The sequence below is a fragment of the Siniperca chuatsi genome, linkage group LG19 (assembly GCF_020085105.1).
Source record: "Siniperca chuatsi isolate FFG_IHB_CAS linkage group LG19, ASM2008510v1, whole genome shotgun sequence".
Taxonomy (NCBI): Eukaryota; Metazoa; Chordata; class Actinopteri; order Centrarchiformes; family Sinipercidae; genus Siniperca; species Siniperca chuatsi.
In genome coordinates this window covers 20,925,072-20,943,477 of record NC_058060.1, presented here as the reverse complement: position 1 = coordinate 20,943,477, position 18,406 = coordinate 20,925,072, and the positions used below count along the sequence as shown (strand labels likewise).

The following is an 18,406-nucleotide window of genomic DNA, read 5'->3' as shown; positions in this document are numbered from 1 at the left end:
CAGTGCAGAGACACTATTTCTAGCACCTCCCTCCCTTGCTCACATTTGTTTTTTGGTGGCAAATGCAATGTTGCATTTAAGTCATTTTAGGGACTGTATGAAAGTTATTAGGGTGGGGATGGGGGCTGGACCATATGTTTGACTTAAAAAAAAAAAGCAAGACCCTTTCTATGGTCCTACTTATTCAGTTTAGACCCCCCGCTTGACTTATATTAAAAATACTGCAACACCGATTTCTTAACAGAACCCTGAAGCTCAAGCACCTTCACCTGTTCACATGCATTATAGTCACGGAATGTAACTAAGTACATTTACTCAAGTACTGTACAAATTTGACATGTACATGTACTTGAATATTATGCCACTTTCTACTTCTACTCTACTGCATTTCAGATGGAACTATTTTATTTTTTACTTCATTACATTTGATACTTATAGTTACTTTCTACATAGAAAACACATGTGCTTACATGATATGATGCAGTACTATACTAAGGTACCCAGTAGTATACAAAGTAAGTATTTATCTGTCTAATGATGTTGGTGAACAGGGAACAGGAAAGGATCCAAATGCAGACAGAGGAGGAAGCACGATGATTTAATGGAGCTTACTGGCAGGTACCAAAAAGGTAACAGGCAAATATAAGTCCAAACATCAGAGAAGCCAACATCAACATAACAACTGGGACAAACTAAAAAAAAGAGCACAGCAAGGACACAGACTTAAATACACTTAGGTGAGGGAGACTTCGAGACACAGGTGAAACCAGTGACACAGGTGAAAACACGCAAAGCAATCAATGACAGGAAGCAAAACTAACAGACACAAGAGGGAGGGAGAGTGTTACAAAATAAAACAGGAAATAACAGGACAAAACCCCAAAACCATCTGTTAAACTGAAGTTTGCAGACGACACAACAGTAATCAGCCTTATCGAGGACGTGATGAGTCTGCATACAGACGGGAGGTCAAACAGCTGGCCCTCTGGTGCGGTCAGAACAACCTGGAGCTCTACACGCTCAAAACTGTGGGGATGACAGTGGACTTGTACCCCATCACCATATCGAACAACACAGGTGTCTGCTGTGGAAGCCTTCAGGTTTCTGCGATCCACAATCTCCCAGGATCTAAAGTGGGTGTCCAACATGGACTCCATCATCAAGAAGGCCCAGCAGAGGATGTACTTCCTGTGCCAGCTCAGGAACATTTAAGACCCTTTCTTGCTCTCCCTCAGTAGAAAAAAAAATACATAACCCCCTGCTAATTTTCATACAGTCCCTTGGTTACAGTTAATGATTCAAACGTCTCTATATACTCACATTTCCCATATTATAAAGTGTGACATCGAAGTCCTGCTCTGCAACATTTTGCATGAGAGTGAGATCATGATACTGTAAATATCTTCCCCCACAGGATATGATGGCTACAGGTGTATCATTGTGCATCTGAGCAGTAGCGGTGTCTCCTTCATCTTCTGTTATTACAGTAGGACAATTAAAAACACACTGAATGTACATAACTTTCAGTGGTGCTGATGTCAACAGTTTGTTCTCTTGCATGTTTGTCAAAGAGTGGACTACAGATAAAATATGCAAGATGACTGAAGGGCATAGTCAGCCAAACAGGATTAAACACTGTTCAGTCATCTTGAGGGACTATTATTGTGTGATTGTTGTCTTCAGCTCCACCCACTGAACAAACTGCATTTCTGTGTGTCTTAGTAGCTCAGGAGACAACAGCCAGCAAAGTCAAGGTTAAAAAGATCGTTGGCGCTTCCCATGCATAAAATGGATAATTGGTAATTTCCATCAGGTTTTGTTAGTAAATTTTAATTAAATGAATGAACATTTAAAGTCTTTTTTATTATAAACTTGTCAAGCATCCCTAAATAGTGAAGATTTCTTGGGAGAGAATTCAAAAAGTTTATACAATAAAATAAAAGTTCTTTAATTTGTTGCACTTTTAAGGTGTGCAGTTGTGTTTTTGCTGCTTCAGGTTTTATGTCCTGGTTGTACTTAATCCCTTGTTCAGCTTGTTCAGAGTTAATGAAGCAGCAACAATGATCACTCCTTAAAAACATATGAGCATCATGTCTGTCTCAAGAATAATCTCTCTGCAGCTGTGGCATCATTTAATTTTCTTTGTTGTGTCATTCATATATTTCAGGAAGGCAGCAATAATGGAGGCATCTTTTACTATTATATTACTAATCTCACACATAATAATAATGTAGACTAGTGCTCCGTTGATTCTTATAAGAAAAATATGTTTTTCTCCAGCTTCAAAGAATAATAATACAGTACATAGGTATTATCAGCAAAATATACTTAAAGTATCAAAAGTAAAAGTAATCATTATGCAAAGCTGGGCACAGTCATTGACAACAAGCTGCAATGGGAGGATAACACAAAAGGCATCCACTCCAGAGCACAACAAAGACTGTTTTTTACTGAAGAAGCTAAACTCTTTCACTGTGACTCTGTTTTATAGATAGGTGTCTGCTGCTTTGGGAATCTTAAGGGGAGGAGTAAGACAAAGCTACAGAGAGTGGTGAACAGCTGCTCGATTACAGGGGTGTCCCAGCTCAGTCTGTCCACTCTGTGCAACACACACCTGGTCAGAAACCTCCATCTTAGTCTACCTTTTATTGTTGCACTTTTGTACATTCTACTTCTTGAACTTTTTTACTCATTGCACTTTGTAAACTTGATGTTTACTTGTTGTTTATAATGTCTTTGTTGCTACCGGATGTACAGTATGTTTCTTTGACAGTGTTTGTTGTTGTATGTACAGTACGTTTCTCCCATGTGTTTTGTATGCTGCAGCAGAATTGACCTCCGGGAACAATAAAATTTAACTGAATTTAATTGAAAAGAATCACTAATATTTTATATATATATTATATGTATATATATATATATATATATATGATTGAGTCCTGCAGTCTTTCTCTTGAAACAACAACAAGAAGATGCAGTTTGCTACACTACAATTATGAAACATTTAATTTTAGAAACTGTTTAAGAAATTAATTTGCATTAAAAACAGGTTGGAAAATATTTAACATTTTTAAACAAAATAATACTTGAAGTATCAAAAGTAAAAGTACTCATTATGCATAAAATTGATGGTGTTTTTTTTTTTTTTACTTTTCTTAAAATTGCAGCAAGGATAGTTTTGTTTGTAGTTTAAATCAACTTGTTAAAAAAATACTCTCAAATCGAGAATGGATAAGGCAGTTTGCTACACTAGAATTATGAAAAATTAAACTTGAGAAAATACTTGAAAAAAATTGCATTAATAACAGGTTGGAAAATTATTAACATTTTTGAGACTTTAAGGACCTATTTAAGGACTAAAATTACTTAATAAACAGATTTTGAGAACTGATTATAAACTGATCATATGTTTTGAATGTAAAATGTTATTCTGCAAAGTAACTTCTGGTGTCAAATAAACGTAGTGAAGTCCACAATATCTCTCTCTGAATCTGGTGGAGTACAAGTCCCACCTCCGCCTCTGCTGGAGCGGTCGTCACCTTTACGTGACTGATTGCGAGATGACGTATGCGGAAGTGCCACTACCCTATAAGGACACAGCTGAGAAGAAGCCCCCTAGCAAGAAGACGCAGGGTGATTTAGCGGCACTAAGGTGAGAAGACTGACATTGACAGACCTTTTTTTTAATTTATAGCTTATAAAGTCTGCAAATTGCTGAGCTGCATTGCTTTTTACGTAAGTTTTCCCTCAACTGAAAAGACATAGAGGACACCAAACGAGCAGCTAACTAGCTTACTTACAAATGATGCTGCAAATGTCACCTGTCCTCTGCATGTAACATATGCGACCGTGTTTCGTTTGTAAGTCCATATTACAGTTACTAATCAACCAAATATTTGGCTGTTTGTTATTAATATGTTATTATTAAATCCTTGTTTTTGTTTCGTCTCCTTGTTTGCAAGTGTGAGTAAGTATGGAGGTGTATTCTTGCCCCCCAAAACAGTCAATTCTCTCCTAAAAATAATAATAAGATTTGGTCAGACATATAAAACTCTCAAAATGTGTCTGAAGGAAATGTTCTACCTTTCTTTATAGCGGAAGAGTTTTACATGTGGAGTCACGACATGATGCAACCTAATATGTAGCCGCGGTTTCCTTTCAGTCCATTTTCACCTAACACGGTTTTTTAATTGTGAGAGGCATTTTTCGCTTTTTTCTGACATTTTTATAAACGAAACGACTAACAGACTAATTGGAAAAACTGTTGGCAGATTAATCGTAATGAAGACAGTAATTGCAACCAAAGTGCGTTAAAGAAGTGTGGTGCGTGGGACATTTTGCAGTTGGAAAATCAACTTAAGCAGAATTATAACTAACGATTTAGGCCGATTTAAGTCCGCTAATCGATTGGTTGATTGTCAAAAAACGTATTGGTATTGAGCCATGATAAATTTGATAATCAACAATGACAATATTTGCTGATTCTATCTTCTAGAATTTACTGCTTTTCTCTTTTATATCATTTTGAAGTGAATATATTTAGTGAAAGGACGAAACAAGACAAGTCACTTTGGGCTCTGGGAAAATAACATTTTTTACTATTTTCTTACATTTCGTCAACTGAACAATTAATCAGTTAATCAAAACAATAATCAACATAAGTATCTATAGTGAAAGTAATAGTTTATTGCAGCCCCATAAGGATCTATCTGCAGATAGTTTTCTCGATTAACTGATGAATTACTTTGTCTATAAAATGTAAGAAAATAGTGTTTTAATATTAAAATTGTCCATTATAAGTTCCCAGCGCTCAGGGTGACGTATTCAAATTGGTAATTTTTATTCAACTAACACTCTAAAGACCCAAAGATATTCAGTTTACTATCTCATATGACAAAAGACTGCAACTATTCTAATAATTGATTAATCATTTAAGCCATTTTTAAAGCACAAACATCAAACATCCCCAAATTTCAGCCTCTTAAATTTGATTTGCACTATTTTCTGACATTTTATAGACCAAATGTTTAATCGAATGATGCTCAATTGATGGAAGTTAATTGTTAGTTGAAGCCCTGGTGACTCTGCGTATAAATTACCTCAAACATGTTATTGGTGTTTCTGTACTGAAAATTCTTTCACCCTGGCTGATGTATCTATAGGCCTATAATTAGCAAAAACGCAAAAATATTTGTGTTTAGATCCTGTGCAGCCAGATAAAAATCTTTCTCTTGAGGCATGACTGAGCTTTTCAGGCTCTGGTGTAATACTTTCAGTTGTGTTTTTTTTAGTTTCTGCCTGGCATGGGGATTGTCTGAAACTGAACATGAGCCAAGGTCAATATGGACACAAGCCCCTTTTGCCATTGTTATGCTGTTTTCTAGAGTAAATGGTTTGATGAAATCTGGACTCTGTTTGGCTTTTTGTCTTGAGGAAGAATCAGTAACTATTTCCTGCTTCAGCTCAGTAATGAGGAAATGTTTAATGTAACTGGTAGACTTGGTACAAGTTGCATCACTCCCCTCCTGTAAGGAAGAAGTCTTAACCTGAAAGACGGGGGGAACTTGTGGGTTGTCAGTTGGAACAGACATTTCTTCTGCTCTGACTGACGCCTCAGTGTAGTCTGCGTCTGACATGTTTATCATTTAAACAAAGGCATTGTTATGATGTGGAAACAATACTTGAAGGTCAGGTTTTCCATGTGTTTTTGTAAGTGTGCGTGTGTAAAGTGAAGGTCAAACCATTTCTTGGATGTTATTTAAGACACTTGAAATTTTGCATTGAGACAGGAACCTTTTAATCGCAATGAATGTAGCATTCATCATTGATTAAACATATTTTAAATTTCTTTTTCAACTAATCATTTGGTCTATAAAGTGCCCAGAATGAGTGAGTAATATTGCTCATGATATACAAAACACAAACAAACACATTCTTTATACTGTATATAAAATAATGTTTTTAATGTTGTTGGTTATGGTTGTTGGCTTGTTATGGTTTCTGCCCCAGAGAATAAAAGTCAGCCTGTTTACAGAGAAAACACTCCCCACCCTGCAGACTAACAGCGGCCCTTAATGGTTATCTGAATAGCAAGTCTGTTGGAAAACTCACTCGCCACACACCCTCTCCCCTCCCTCTCAGTTTCCATTGGTCTTTCATCATTCCATCTGCATTTGCGTCCCTTATTTGCTACTCACAACCTCATCTTCTCCGTCTCCCACTCTCTGTCTTTAGAATAACAGCAACAATGGATCGAGTGAGGTCTGCGTTTAACAGCATGGTGAGAATTTCTTATTTATTTTAGAGTTGATGTTTTATACTACTTATGTTTTTATTATTTCTGTATCTAGAATGAACTGATTAAACTGGTTAAATTGACAATAATGTGTTGTATGCTCCATTTTTCAGTGTGTGATATCAAACTTTTTTTTTTTTTTTTTTTTAAATAATAAGACTTTTGTAACCACATGGCCACTCGTCCTCCCATGCAGCTGTGGGATCAGGAACACATTGCTCTCATAGTTTGCACTCTTATCTTACCCACTCTTTCTCCCTCTAGATTAAAAGTGAGCGGTACAGCAGGTTCACTCTGCAGCCGGGGGAGGATGGAGAAAGACACGTTGAGGTCAAACTGTCTGATGACGCCACAGAGGGCGAGGCAGGGGGTTCTCCGAGCTTCAGGCCAGCACCTCTGCATCAAAGCCGGCGTACCATTTGCTACCTGGTCCTGGGAACCCTGTTGCTATTTCTTACCGGTAGGTATCATTTCATTACTTAAGTTACTTTATGTCAACGTGCCCTGTGTTTTTTTTTTTTTTTTGTTTTTTTTTAATTATACAATATATAACATGATGTATAACTATCTATTATTTGTTTAAATTTTACCAGTAGAGTTAGAAAGCTGCTCTAAAACTTTATACATTTTTTTTTTTTTTTAAAACCAATCTGGTGTCTCTGTACTGTTTGTCCTCCAGGCTACCTGGTTGGCTACATCAGCCACCGTAAACCTAAGGTGGAGCAGGAGAACTGTGTCACAGAGCTGGGCGTGGAAAATCGACTGAAAACAATGCCAACTGTTGTTGCACCAGCTCCTCAAGTTGAGCTGGACTGGAAGGACATCACCCAACTCCTCACGCAGAAACTCACCAGCCAGGCCTTTGACAAAACTCTGAGGTACACTGCTCATGTGCACACCCTTAAAGGGACAGTTCACCCCAAAATCAAAAATACATATTTTTCCTTTTACCTGTAGTGCTGTCTGTCCATCTAGATTGTTTTGGTGTGAGTTACCAAGTTTTGGAGACATTGGCCGTAGAGAGGTCTGCCTTTTGAGTTTGGTTCAAATGTAGTTTTTTGGCACTTTGAGCACCACAAGCCGGGTGCCATATTGTCCCATTATATTCCAGAAAGGCAGACATCTCGACGGCCGATATGTCCAAAACTCGGCAACTCGCACCAAAACAATCTAGATGAATAAATACACAAAGGACCACCCACATCCAAGCAGAGGTGACTCATATCAAACATGTTTCTTTTGTTTATTTTCAAGCTTGGGGGCGATTCATGATTGGAATTTTTTTATTTTTTTTTCCCTGCAAAGTGCAGCAAGGCTAAGACATGATTGAAACATCATAATATAATATATTGCACATATTTAAAAATACAGTTAATCTCATACACCTATGAACTATCACTACCAGATGTTTTGACTAAGTATGGACATCCACTTTAATAATCAGTTTCAACACACTAATTCATCTCCTACTGCTGTTTTTCTTCACCTGTTATCTGCAGCTAGCTAGCTAGCTAGCATTAGCTACATGGCTACATGGCAGGGACAGACTGAATTCACACACTAGACGCTATTCCATGTTAGGCTCATGAAAACCCTTTTTTAAAAATGCGTTTTCACCAAGCAGTCTGCAAAGAGCTGCTCAGACTTGTCATTGTGTGAAGACTTTCATTCTAGCTCAATATCTGTCATTTCAAAACGTTGTCTCGTAACGCACTTATAAAACGACGGCTGACATTTAAAATAAAGCACAGTACATGTTCCTAAGAAAGCTTATGAGTCAGCTGTCGGCCCTTTTCTGAGAAATGTTTGAACTGTGCATGAAAGAGTCATTTCAGAAGACTGAACTGAGACAAAGTTGGCAGGATAATTTGATTTTGTTTCTCCGCAGGGACTTTGATCTGCCCAGACGTTCAGCAGGAAGTGAGGAAGATATGAGTCTGGCAAAACGCGTCTTTGAAGAATTCAGGAAAGTGGAGATGAATCCCTGGACTGACATCCACTACGTTCAGCTGCAGATGCCAGATAGGTTGATAAAACACATTTTTTACTTTTTATTCACTTTCAGAATGCTTTGGCTCTGACCTTTGCACTTCTACTGTTGGAACTCCTTAATGCTATTCTTAATGGTTGTTGGCCTTTTATCCTTTGACTGTAAAAGGCTCTGGATCTAAGATCTAACACTTTATTTTATGTAATTTCCTAATAATAATTTTTTAACAATTTCCTCAGACATTCCTCAATAGAGGCAAGTATAAATAACAAATGAGAACAACAATAAAATAAAGTTTCTGCTAAACAAATATTTACTTGTGTTTTAAATTGAGAAGTTCTTTTTAAGGAAAGTCCTTTTCCCTATAATTAGCACCAGATTACATAATTCTTGGCAGGAAATGTACTAGGAAATTATTAGAAGATTATTAGGAAATTATGCACCAGAGCCTCATTTCCCAAAAGCATCTTAAGGCTAAAATTATCTTTAAAATTAAGTGCTAGAAACTGCGTTTTATTTAAATTTGTTTTTATTAATTTTTAAGTTGATACTTTTTCTCATGAATGCTGGTGTGCTTTGTTAATGCCACCTTTCCTGATTTTTATATTTTCATGTTCCGTATCTTCTTTTCTTCTCATTTATGGTGCATATGTTGTTTGCCTCGTCTGTCTCAAGCAGCCGCTAGTTTACTTTCATAAACTTACTTCCACCCAGGAACATGAATCATAAAGGGCAGTGAGCTAAAAGCTGTTTACTGCACATAAAGCTTCCAAAACACAAAAGTTTAAAATATTTCTTTGTTTTGTTTAGAACATTTACGCTTTGTAATGTATATATTTTTAATATAAAGCACAGCTTACAGACACTTACATTTGCACAGTTTAAAGTGTATTCATCATAATTTTCAGCACCTTAAGAAGCTCATAACGGCGTGTGCTTGCAGTCACTCTGACTTAACAGTAGATGGCTATCGGAAAACGGGGCCCTGTAAAATACAGCATGTCCTACAAAATAAAAACAAATTAATGATGTTGTAACCAGCCTCTTGTCCTCTTATTGGCAGCAAGAGTCCAAACCGTGTCGTTTTTGGTTCAGATGTCTTCGAGCCTACGGGGTATCTGGCCTACAGTGCTCCTATGAAAGTTGAGGCAAGTTGAAACAGTCACACTTTTATATTAAAAACTTGTAAGTTATGTTTCTTGTTTGATAAATATCTGACAAGTAAATTTAGTGTTCCGATAAAAGTCTTTAAGGCCCAAGAAACTGTGGAATTTGTTGCTTTTTAGCTTTCTGATTTGTGTTTGTTTTGTAGGGGAAGTTGGTGTATGGCAACTACGGCCGTCAGGAGGATCTGGATGTTCTGCAGAAGAAGAACGTTGAGCTGATAGGCAGTGTGTTGCTGCTCCGAACTGGAAAGATCAGTTTTGCAGAGCAGGTATGTGCTGATTTTCTGCCTTCATATGCCTCATATCACTTCTTTTTTTAGTTTTTCAGCAACTTAACTAAAAGCTTGTCTTCATGTTTCTTCAGGTGGATAATGCTGCCACAAAGGGGGCCTCTGCCGTTCTAATCTACCCTGACAGTGAAGATTTCACGTATCTAGCGGACACAGCACTCTACGGACATGTAAGTTTGCGCACGCAACTGTTTGACACCACTTGGTACAGTTGGTATTGTCTTGTCGGCATGTCTTGATTTTATGTGTGTGTGACCCCCGTTCAGGTCCATCTGGGTTCAGGCGACCCCTACACCCCTGGATTCCCCTCCTTCAACCATACCCAGTTCCCCCCTACTCAATCGTCTGGCCTCCCCAAAATCCCAGCCCAGACCATCACCGCCAACATGGCTTCAACTCTTCTACAGTAAGACCGCGCGCACACACTCGCTCACTCACTCACTCTGAGGTGAACAGTCTTTCACAGATCTTCTAGTTAGTCATAGGATGTATATCTCCAGCGTATATTTTACACCTAAATGGGGTCACAGTGTGACTAACTAGACTAAATTTACTCCAATGCCTTATCTACTCACCACAATAAATATGTACATTAATTCTGATGTATTGCACTTTGGACGAGAGTGTTTATATATTCTCACTGTATTCCCTGTCAATATACGTAGGTTCTTATTATTTATGGTAAAGCCTACTATAGGTATTTACCAGGTACTGGATTTTTATTTTATTTATTTTAATGTTTTTGTGATTGTTTGTGGGCAAACTTGTTCATCTGTATTTTACCAGTACTGCTTATAATGTTTATTTGTATATATTTACTTGAGGAGATACGAGTCCGGGGGTTGGTTGAGGAGTATTTGGTGTTTTTAAAAAGGTTCTAGGAAATGTTTTGTATTTCTGTTGTAATTGATCTCTTGATATAAATAAAGACTTCAAGGTAGTTTAACCACCTGTAGAATCATGTGCTATATGTATCTTTACATATTTGTTTTGGAAAGGCTTTCCACTCTTTCACTCCAAAGACTCTACTTTGGTCACAGCAATAAGTTGTTGTTTGTTTTGTTTTTTTTTACCATCTTTAACATTGAGTCATTCTGTAAATAAATTCGCTAAATTGGCTGAACAAAGGTGGTAACTGGAAAGCTTTCCACAGCGGTAAACTCCCCAGTTCCTCACCTGACTCGCTCTATCATCTCTAGGAAAATCGGCGGCCCTGAATCAGATGCAAGCAGTGGTTTTAAAGGTGGCTTCAAGTCACTGGCTTACAGTCTGGGAGGCAGCAAGAACATCACAGTCGAGGTGAACAACGTGCTGGTCAACAGGAAGATCCCCAATGTGTTTGGAGTCATCAAAGGATTCACTGATCCTGGTAGAACTAACCTTTCTCTCCCCTCTAATCATCTACAGTGGGATTATTTCTTTCTCTGTGTACATCTAAATATTTGTGGGTGTTTTGGTGTCTGTGAATCTGCAGATCGCTACGTTGTACTGGGAGCTCAGAGAGACGCCTGGGGTGAAGGTTATGCCAAAGCCACTGTTGGCACCTCCGTTCTGATAGAGCTGGCCAAGGCTGTTCGCGAGATGGTGGAGAACGGTAACAAATATAATACTTTGCATACTATAAACAATACACAAGGGATTAGCAGTGATTAACAGGGACATGCCACCATGTTTGAGGAGTGGCAACTCAAAGGCTTTATTATTTTTTACTTTCTGATCTTTATTGTATGATTTGAACATTGACACTACACAGAAAAGTGTTTCTTTCATTAAAGGTGAAAAACCAGTGACAATAGTCTCTCGTTCACTGTTGTAGTTTGTAGCAACTGTCCAAGGATTGGCTGAGATGCCTGAATAATACGATTTTAACTGTTTTCACCCATTAAGTTCTTGTAGTGTGATTTTTATTTGTACTATTTGTGAGAAGCAAGATTTGTGGTTGACCAATGTGTTAACAGGTGTCCTGCTGTAGATATTAACACCATAGGTTTAGATTTATAATACAGCAAGCAAAAACAGACTTGAAAGATATGAACATATCCTTTTTACTATAGTAGAAAGGGGGAGCGATCGCGGTGAGTAAAAGTTTGCAGTTGAGATGGCTTTGCTAGATGTGTATTACTGAAGAGGAGAAGACTGAGTCTTATTTCTTTTTTTTTTTTTTCCAAAAGAGAAAAGACAAGCAGCCCATCCTGACCAATCACAGTTCTTACAGTCCCCACGTGGTATCTCTGTAGCCGCCTTAGCCCCGATATGTAGCTAAATTTTTGAGGAGGCACACGTCAGCTACAGTGTATCCTTACGGCCGTGGTTTAACCCCTTAATGCAGAAGTATAAATGAAGTTTTAGTATCGCAGTGTCCCTGGGTTGCACTTAGTTTTCTGCATAACATTAATGTTGTTCTTTTTTCCAGATGGGTTTAGGCCCAGAAGAAGCCTGGTGTTTGCAAGCTGGAGTGCTGGAGAGTACGGAAGTGTTGGTGCCACCGAGTGGTTGGAGGTAAGAACTAATTACTTTGATCTGGATGTACAAAAAAAAAAATCTCTGCTGTGTTACACATGTTCTTTAATATGTCTGTGTTCTGTTTTTAGGGTTATATGTCCTCTATTGACAAAAGTGTTGTCGCCTACATAAGCCTGGATGGAGTGGTCATGGGTTAGTACAGGACACACCTGCAGTATATCTCTGTACTCAGTTGTTTTTCGGTGGTTGTCAGTTGACTGATTTTATCTCCTCACAAGGTCGTGGGAGCTTTATGGCCTCAGCAAGTCCGCTGCTCTACAGCCTCCTCGAGAGCACGATGAAAGAGGTAACAGCACAACAACAATTCACTCAGTGCTGACCCAGTTCTGCACAAACCAGTAGTGTTTGTATTAACTTTGCCTTTTCCACACAGGTGAAGAGTCCTCTTGGTTCTGGCACTGTGTACGATCTGGTGGGAAAAAGTGACTGGAAGGCCAAAGCGTAAGTAGATAACCAGTATGTAAAGCCAAGAGCTAAAGTTCCCTTCTGCAACCATTTCAATCATTTTGTCTGGACAGTTTTGATGTTTTTTGTGGTCTTTAGAAATGAAACTCTTTAAATGATTAACAGCAGGTCTATCATTTGAAAAATACTAGTGCAGATAAGATACTTGAGTTTCAGTAGCAACACAGATACCTTAATTTGAGAAATTTTTAAATATGATTTTCTGTGAAAACACTTTTTTCTATTTAAGAAAAGAAGCCAAAATTCTCAAATGTTGTTTTGTCTAAACACAAACAGATGCAGCCAGACAAGAGCTTTGCCTAGAATTGGCACATTAGATTTTGAATCAGGAACTATCTGATGTAAGAGTAAGTAAACAAATCTGACCAAGCATTCATTGCTAGTTTTCGATACTTGGAAGGTACCAAAAAATATGGACGTTTGATACGCAGCCCTACAACCATCTTTTTGTTGTAGAAAGAAGGAGTACTTAGACTTTTTGTTGCTAATAGCCATGTTCAATAACTTTACATTACGATGTGTGCAGACTGAGGCCGATGTCAATGGACGACCCTGCCTATCCCTTCCTGGCCTTCTCTGGAATTCCCTCCATCTCTTTCCACTTCATCTCTACCAATGTGAGTCTTGCTGCAAAACAAACAGTGGATGTTTACTGATAATAATCTGTATGTTTACATTTACCCACAACAAAACTGTTCTGTTTTTTATGTAAAAATAAGAATTATTGACATAAAAGGTTGCAATAGGGAGCAATCTCCTATCCTGTTCTCCTTTTTAAGAAGACTGTTTAAATTGTGTATAATTCTCCTTTTAACAAGAAGTAACTTTGGACAACCAAACTTTGGTGTCTTTTTGGTTGAAACTGGTCACCGAACAGCTGGTTAATATTTGTTTTTGTGCAGTTCGCTGACATCTAGTTGACTCTGGTTGTAAATCTTTCAATGGTTACATCTTGGTGCATTTTTAAATTTATGTACATTGTATTGAAATTGCATCTCCTCATGTGTGTTTGTGTCTATAGATTGAAGCCTACCCTTACTACGGCACCAACCTGGACAACATGGATCACCTGAATTACCAAACAAATCATCGCACCAGTGAAATGACAACGGTGGCGGCGCAGTTTGCTGGCCAGATGGCTCTGCGACTGGTCCACAACCACCTGCTCAGCCTGGATGTGAGCCAATACAGCAGCATCATCTACAAGGATGTGGTCCAGGTCAACAGACACATCAACCAGCTCTCACAGGTCAGTCTCTCGGTCTGTCTCACACTTCTTAAATGCTCTTGTTTGGTTCCTTCCTTTGTTCATTTCCACTACAGATGATTCTGAATTAGTGTTCCAGGTTAAAAGCACTGTAGTGTGTCCCTGAATTTTTTTTTAAATTTTTTTTTTTTTAAATCAATTTTGTTTTTGATATCTAGCTATAAAGACCGGAATATGTTTGTTTTCAGAAATGTGTTTATGTTGAAGTTTGACTTTTTGTTCTGCAGTCTGGTCAGCTGAAGGAAGTGACTCCCACCTGGCTAAACCAAGCACGAGGCTCCTTCCAGCGAGCTGCTGACAGCATCAACAGTGCCATCGATAACACGGACTTAAACGACAAGGAGGCCTGTCGGATCCTCAATGACAGGATCATGAGGGTAAGATGCTTTACTGTGACTCCTCTGCTGTGTAGTCATATGCTTACATAAAATGTTGTTACAGGGTGGCCGCAGGTCCTTAAAATGTCTTAAATTCACATTTACTAATACAATGCCTTTTTAAAAAGTATGAAATAGTCTTAAATTTTGTTTGGGAAGGTCTTAAATATTTACTTATTGAATGCTGTAAGCATGGTCTAAAATTCACTCCAAGTGCAAAATGCCTGTACATTTAATCTTTGGCAAAGTCTAGAAGGAATTTCTTAAGTAGCCATAATAATTAGTCCGATTTAAGAATCGGAAGGGTGTAGTCCCTTTTACTATCTTTTTTTAATATGCCGGAACTGTTGCATTAGCTAGACTGGTACTGTAAAATATCACAAGATACTGTACTAATACTGCGACATCAGCCACTTGATTATAGCACCTTCTCCATCTTGAAGCTGTAAGAGACTTTTAGTGTACATTTAAACATCTTAACACCGCACAGATGTATTATGGTCTTCTTCTTCTTTTTTTTTTTTTTTTTTTTTTTTTTTTTTAAAAAATCGTTCTAGATTGAGCACACCCTCCTCTCTCCGTACGTGTCCCCCATTGAGACTCCGTTCCGTCACCTCCTGCTGGGTCGGGGCTCCCACACTTTGGCATCCATCGCCAAGACCACCGACAGGGATCAGCTCCACACCCAGCTGGCCCTGGCCACCTGGAGCCTGCAGGGATGTGCCGATGCCATGGTGGGCAACATCTGGGACATCGACAACGAAATCTAAAGAAGGCGGTCGGGGGAGTTGTGAGCGTTGGTTTGTCGTGTGTGTTGTTGAAATTAAAGTTAAGGTAGAGCAGAGGTAGGAGCTCCTATATCAGCACTTAAGCACAAGCTGTCAATCAGAGGTCTAAGCCCCACCCTTTAACAACAAGCTTATAATCAATTTTTTGGGGGTCTTAATCCCACAAAGATCCAGAATGAGATAGAAAAGTTAAACTGTGAACCAAATACTTGAAGAAATTAAACGCTATTGACAAATCTGCCTCCTCTCCAACACATCGGACCAGTCAAAGCCTTTTGCTGTGACCTCCCCATCAAAACACTGAGAAACCTTATTTATACTATACGTTTTTTGGGTTTTTTTGTTGTTGTTTTTTATCAGTGGCAGTGCCCACTATAAATGTATTGTTTGTCTTTTTATACGACGTTATCGGAAGCAGTGCCTTCCATAATTATGACGGTTATACTGTCTTATCCTCCGGCAGCATCTGCTACAGAAAATGACTCCTCAACTGTTGCTGACAAAATGGAGCCCCTGATAAAGTTAGGATGTTTGTTTTATGGCTTTCATTTCTTCCTTTTATATGGATTCCAGTCGAAATGGTTATTTTTCTAAAATGACTTCATGACAAAGTGTTGTACATCAGTGGCACTTCACTCAAAATGGTTATTTTAAAAAGCGTTTAAAAGGGAGAAATGAAGGGTAAAAAAGAGTTTTTCCTGATATTGTGAGTTAGTCTAATTTTTGGCAGACAAATTTAAAAAATAAGAGCAGAGACTAAACTGAAACTGTCTTGATATTGGGAAATTTGTATTTATATACCACAAGCCCAGAGATAAATTTAACTGCTTGACTGGATTTGTTCTGCGCTTGATGGCAGGGTGAATGCTAAATTTAAAAAAGAAAAAGCTCAGAAAGCCACCCAGAAACAAACAAATAAACAAACACAAAACAGTATCAATCCCCCCCTTTTTTTTTTTTTTTTTTTTTTTTTTTTTTTTTTTTTTAGCGCAACAACTGCGTTGATTGGTTCCATAATTTGAAAGAAAGCCATTTATGTTGCACAGTCTACTTTGGAGCAGTTAATAATATGTAAAAGTTATCGGGAGCAGTGCCTTCCATAATTAAAACCCATTATCGGGAGCAGTGCCTTCCATAATGATGAGCAGTGATGGTAGTTTTTGCCTACCTGTGTGTTTTTTACATGTGTATTTATCGGGAGCAGTGTCTCTCATATCTCACTTAAAGGGTGGAATAACTTATCGGGGACAGTGTTTCCCAGAGTTTTATACTTGACATATTTATTTGTTTTTTTGGTCTTTATTTTTGGATTGTGTGTGTGTGTGTGTGTGTGTGTGTGTGTAGGCACAGTCCTCCTGTGTGTTTGTGCTTTGGATTTTTTTCCATTTTTGCTCAGATTTCTGTGTCATGCTGTGACCTTCCTGTTTCTGGTCTGTTGGGCTCGTTGCCTCCAAACGACTCGTGTGTTTCTTGTGTTTCTTGACTTTGAAAACACCACAGATACTGTTCCAACATATGAAATCACTCTATAAGCCACAACTCTTTGCATGTGTTTCAATCACATATTTCCTCTTCACTGCATGTTGCTGTATTGCTTTACTGAGGTGTAGCTCAACAGACTTTAACCATATTACAAATGTTCAAATTAGGGGTCAACCAATATGTTTGTTTTTTTTTGGGTTTTTTTTTGATACAAAACAAAATGTTTGTATCAAAGCTGCTGATTTTATTTGACCATTTTCTTCCCATAAAAGTTAGTTTGTGGTTTTCCCAGAATATTGTCACACCTTTGAAACAGCATTAAGAGGAATACAAGGCAGAAAAAATTATATTAAACTAAAGATAAATAACTGTAATTGTGCCCAGAACTTATTGAACCTGAATACAATTGTTAGTAAGTAAACATGTTAAAACAAAAGTATCAGTCAGTCATCCCCTTTGAAACATATTAGCTCCATTAAAATCCACTTTCTTTATTTTAACATACACTCAAGAGCAAATAACGTGTCAGTGTTTCATTATTCAGATTATTACATGTTTGAATACATTTGTTTGTTTCCTCGTGTCGCTTCTGTTGAGTGTTGTAGTGTTAAAGTCTGCTTTTACGATCCTACATCTGTCACAAGAATTAAAAGTAAGGTAATTTAATCGGGTGATTGGGAAATGGATTTTTCCGCTGACTGTGTAACTAAAATACTGTATGCTACGTTGAAATACTGTTTCAAAACCTGTTCAGTATAATTTATGCACTTGAAAAGCTCTTGAACTGTTTCTGTGATCTCCATGTTCAGTAGAAAAGTGTAATAAACCTTTTTGGCTTACAGCATCCAGTAAATCTGTCTGATCTTAGTTTCTATCATGGTGGAGAACAAAAATTCACTGCAGATGATACACTGGTTGTTTAGGCACTTTTCCCTTTTTCTATCATTCTTGGCATTCTTGTCAAAGTGCCAGTTTTTATTTTGTGTTACAGCAAATGTGAAGAGTTTGCATCCTTCCTCTCTTTAAAATGTGCAGAAAATAGGAAAGCTTATGTGAAACAGATTTAGCTGAATCTTCAGTTTCAACAGTGCCAGTTCATGAGAATGCCATTCTTCATATTTTTATGCTTCCTGTGGTCTGCTTCTCAGATTAAAAGCAAGATTTGCACCCAGCTATGCCAATGAAAAAACAAACAAAATCGTACAACAGGTCCGACATTTGTTGTTATGTTTCCTAGTTTTACACCATTTGTCCACCAGAGGTTTTAGATTTACTTTAGTCCACAAGAACTGGGCTCAGTCACTTGCTGCACTAAGATATCTAAACCCTGTGTGTCCACTCATGTTATTTCTGCTTCACATATATCAGACACACGTTTTATACTTTAAACAAATAAAATTACAACATTAACTGACAACGTGTTTGAAGAAAAATGCTGCAAATCTTGAATGGACAGGATGGTCATGCTTCTTGGGCAGCAGCTTTAAAAGGCTGATGTAGTTTTTAAAATGTCTGTTTAGGTAAACATGGTAGATTTTGAGGCCATCAGTAGGACAGAATAATGCACAAACTGGCAAACTGTAGCCACTAATATTCCCCAATCAATGGAGTGCTGTTTTGCAGCTAGTTTTTTAATTTCAGTTTTTAAGAATTTTAGTACCCACAAAAATGAACAAGTTCTAAGTCAGGGTGTTGATTTATTTACTGTTACTATGTATTCATATTTTGAGGTCTTGTCATTAGTAGGTTAATGTACATTTTTA

General features: G+C 37.8%; 1 protein-coding gene across 2 annotated transcripts; it reads left to right on the top strand.

Annotated features, from left to right (window-relative positions):
* Positions 1–3,539: 3,539 nt before the first annotated feature.
* Positions 3,540–17,496, top strand: tfr1b (transferrin receptor 1b). Of its 2 annotated transcripts, none has more exons than XM_044177091.1 (19): positions 3,540–3,652; positions 6,235–6,280; positions 6,560–6,755; positions 6,975–7,173; positions 8,184–8,321; positions 9,349–9,433; positions 9,598–9,720; positions 9,816–9,911; positions 10,008–10,147; positions 10,941–11,110; positions 11,216–11,335; positions 12,155–12,240; positions 12,333–12,396; positions 12,483–12,550; positions 12,638–12,705; positions 13,256–13,346; positions 13,751–13,978; positions 14,224–14,373; positions 14,931–17,496. In XM_044177091.1, the coding sequence occupies exons 1-19, from the start codon at positions 3,561–3,563 to the stop codon at positions 15,141–15,143; spliced, it is 2,373 nt and encodes a 790-aa protein (XP_044033026.1). In that variant the 5' UTR covers positions 3,540–3,560; the 3' UTR covers positions 15,144–17,496. The 2 variants fall into 2 exon arrangements, with proteins under 2 accessions (XP_044033026.1, XP_044033027.1); XM_044177092.1 differs by lacking the exon at positions 3,540–3,652 and adding an exon at positions 3,756–3,860.
* Positions 17,497–18,406: the final 910 nt, after the last annotated feature.

Bases quoted from the DNA above. Each gene is read 5' to 3' on its own strand.
- tfr1b (XM_044177091.1), top strand. From the start codon at position 3,561: ATGACGTATGCGGAAGTGCCACTACCCTATAAGGACACAGCTGAGAAG. The intron at 12,551-12,637 runs GTAACAGCACAA...TTTTCCACACAG, and splicing joins TCGAGAGCACGATGAAAGAG to GTGAAGAGTCCTCTTGGTTC. The intron at 14,374-14,930 runs GTAAGATGCTTT...AAATCGTTCTAG, and splicing joins TCAATGACAGGATCATGAGG to ATTGAGCACACCCTCCTCTC.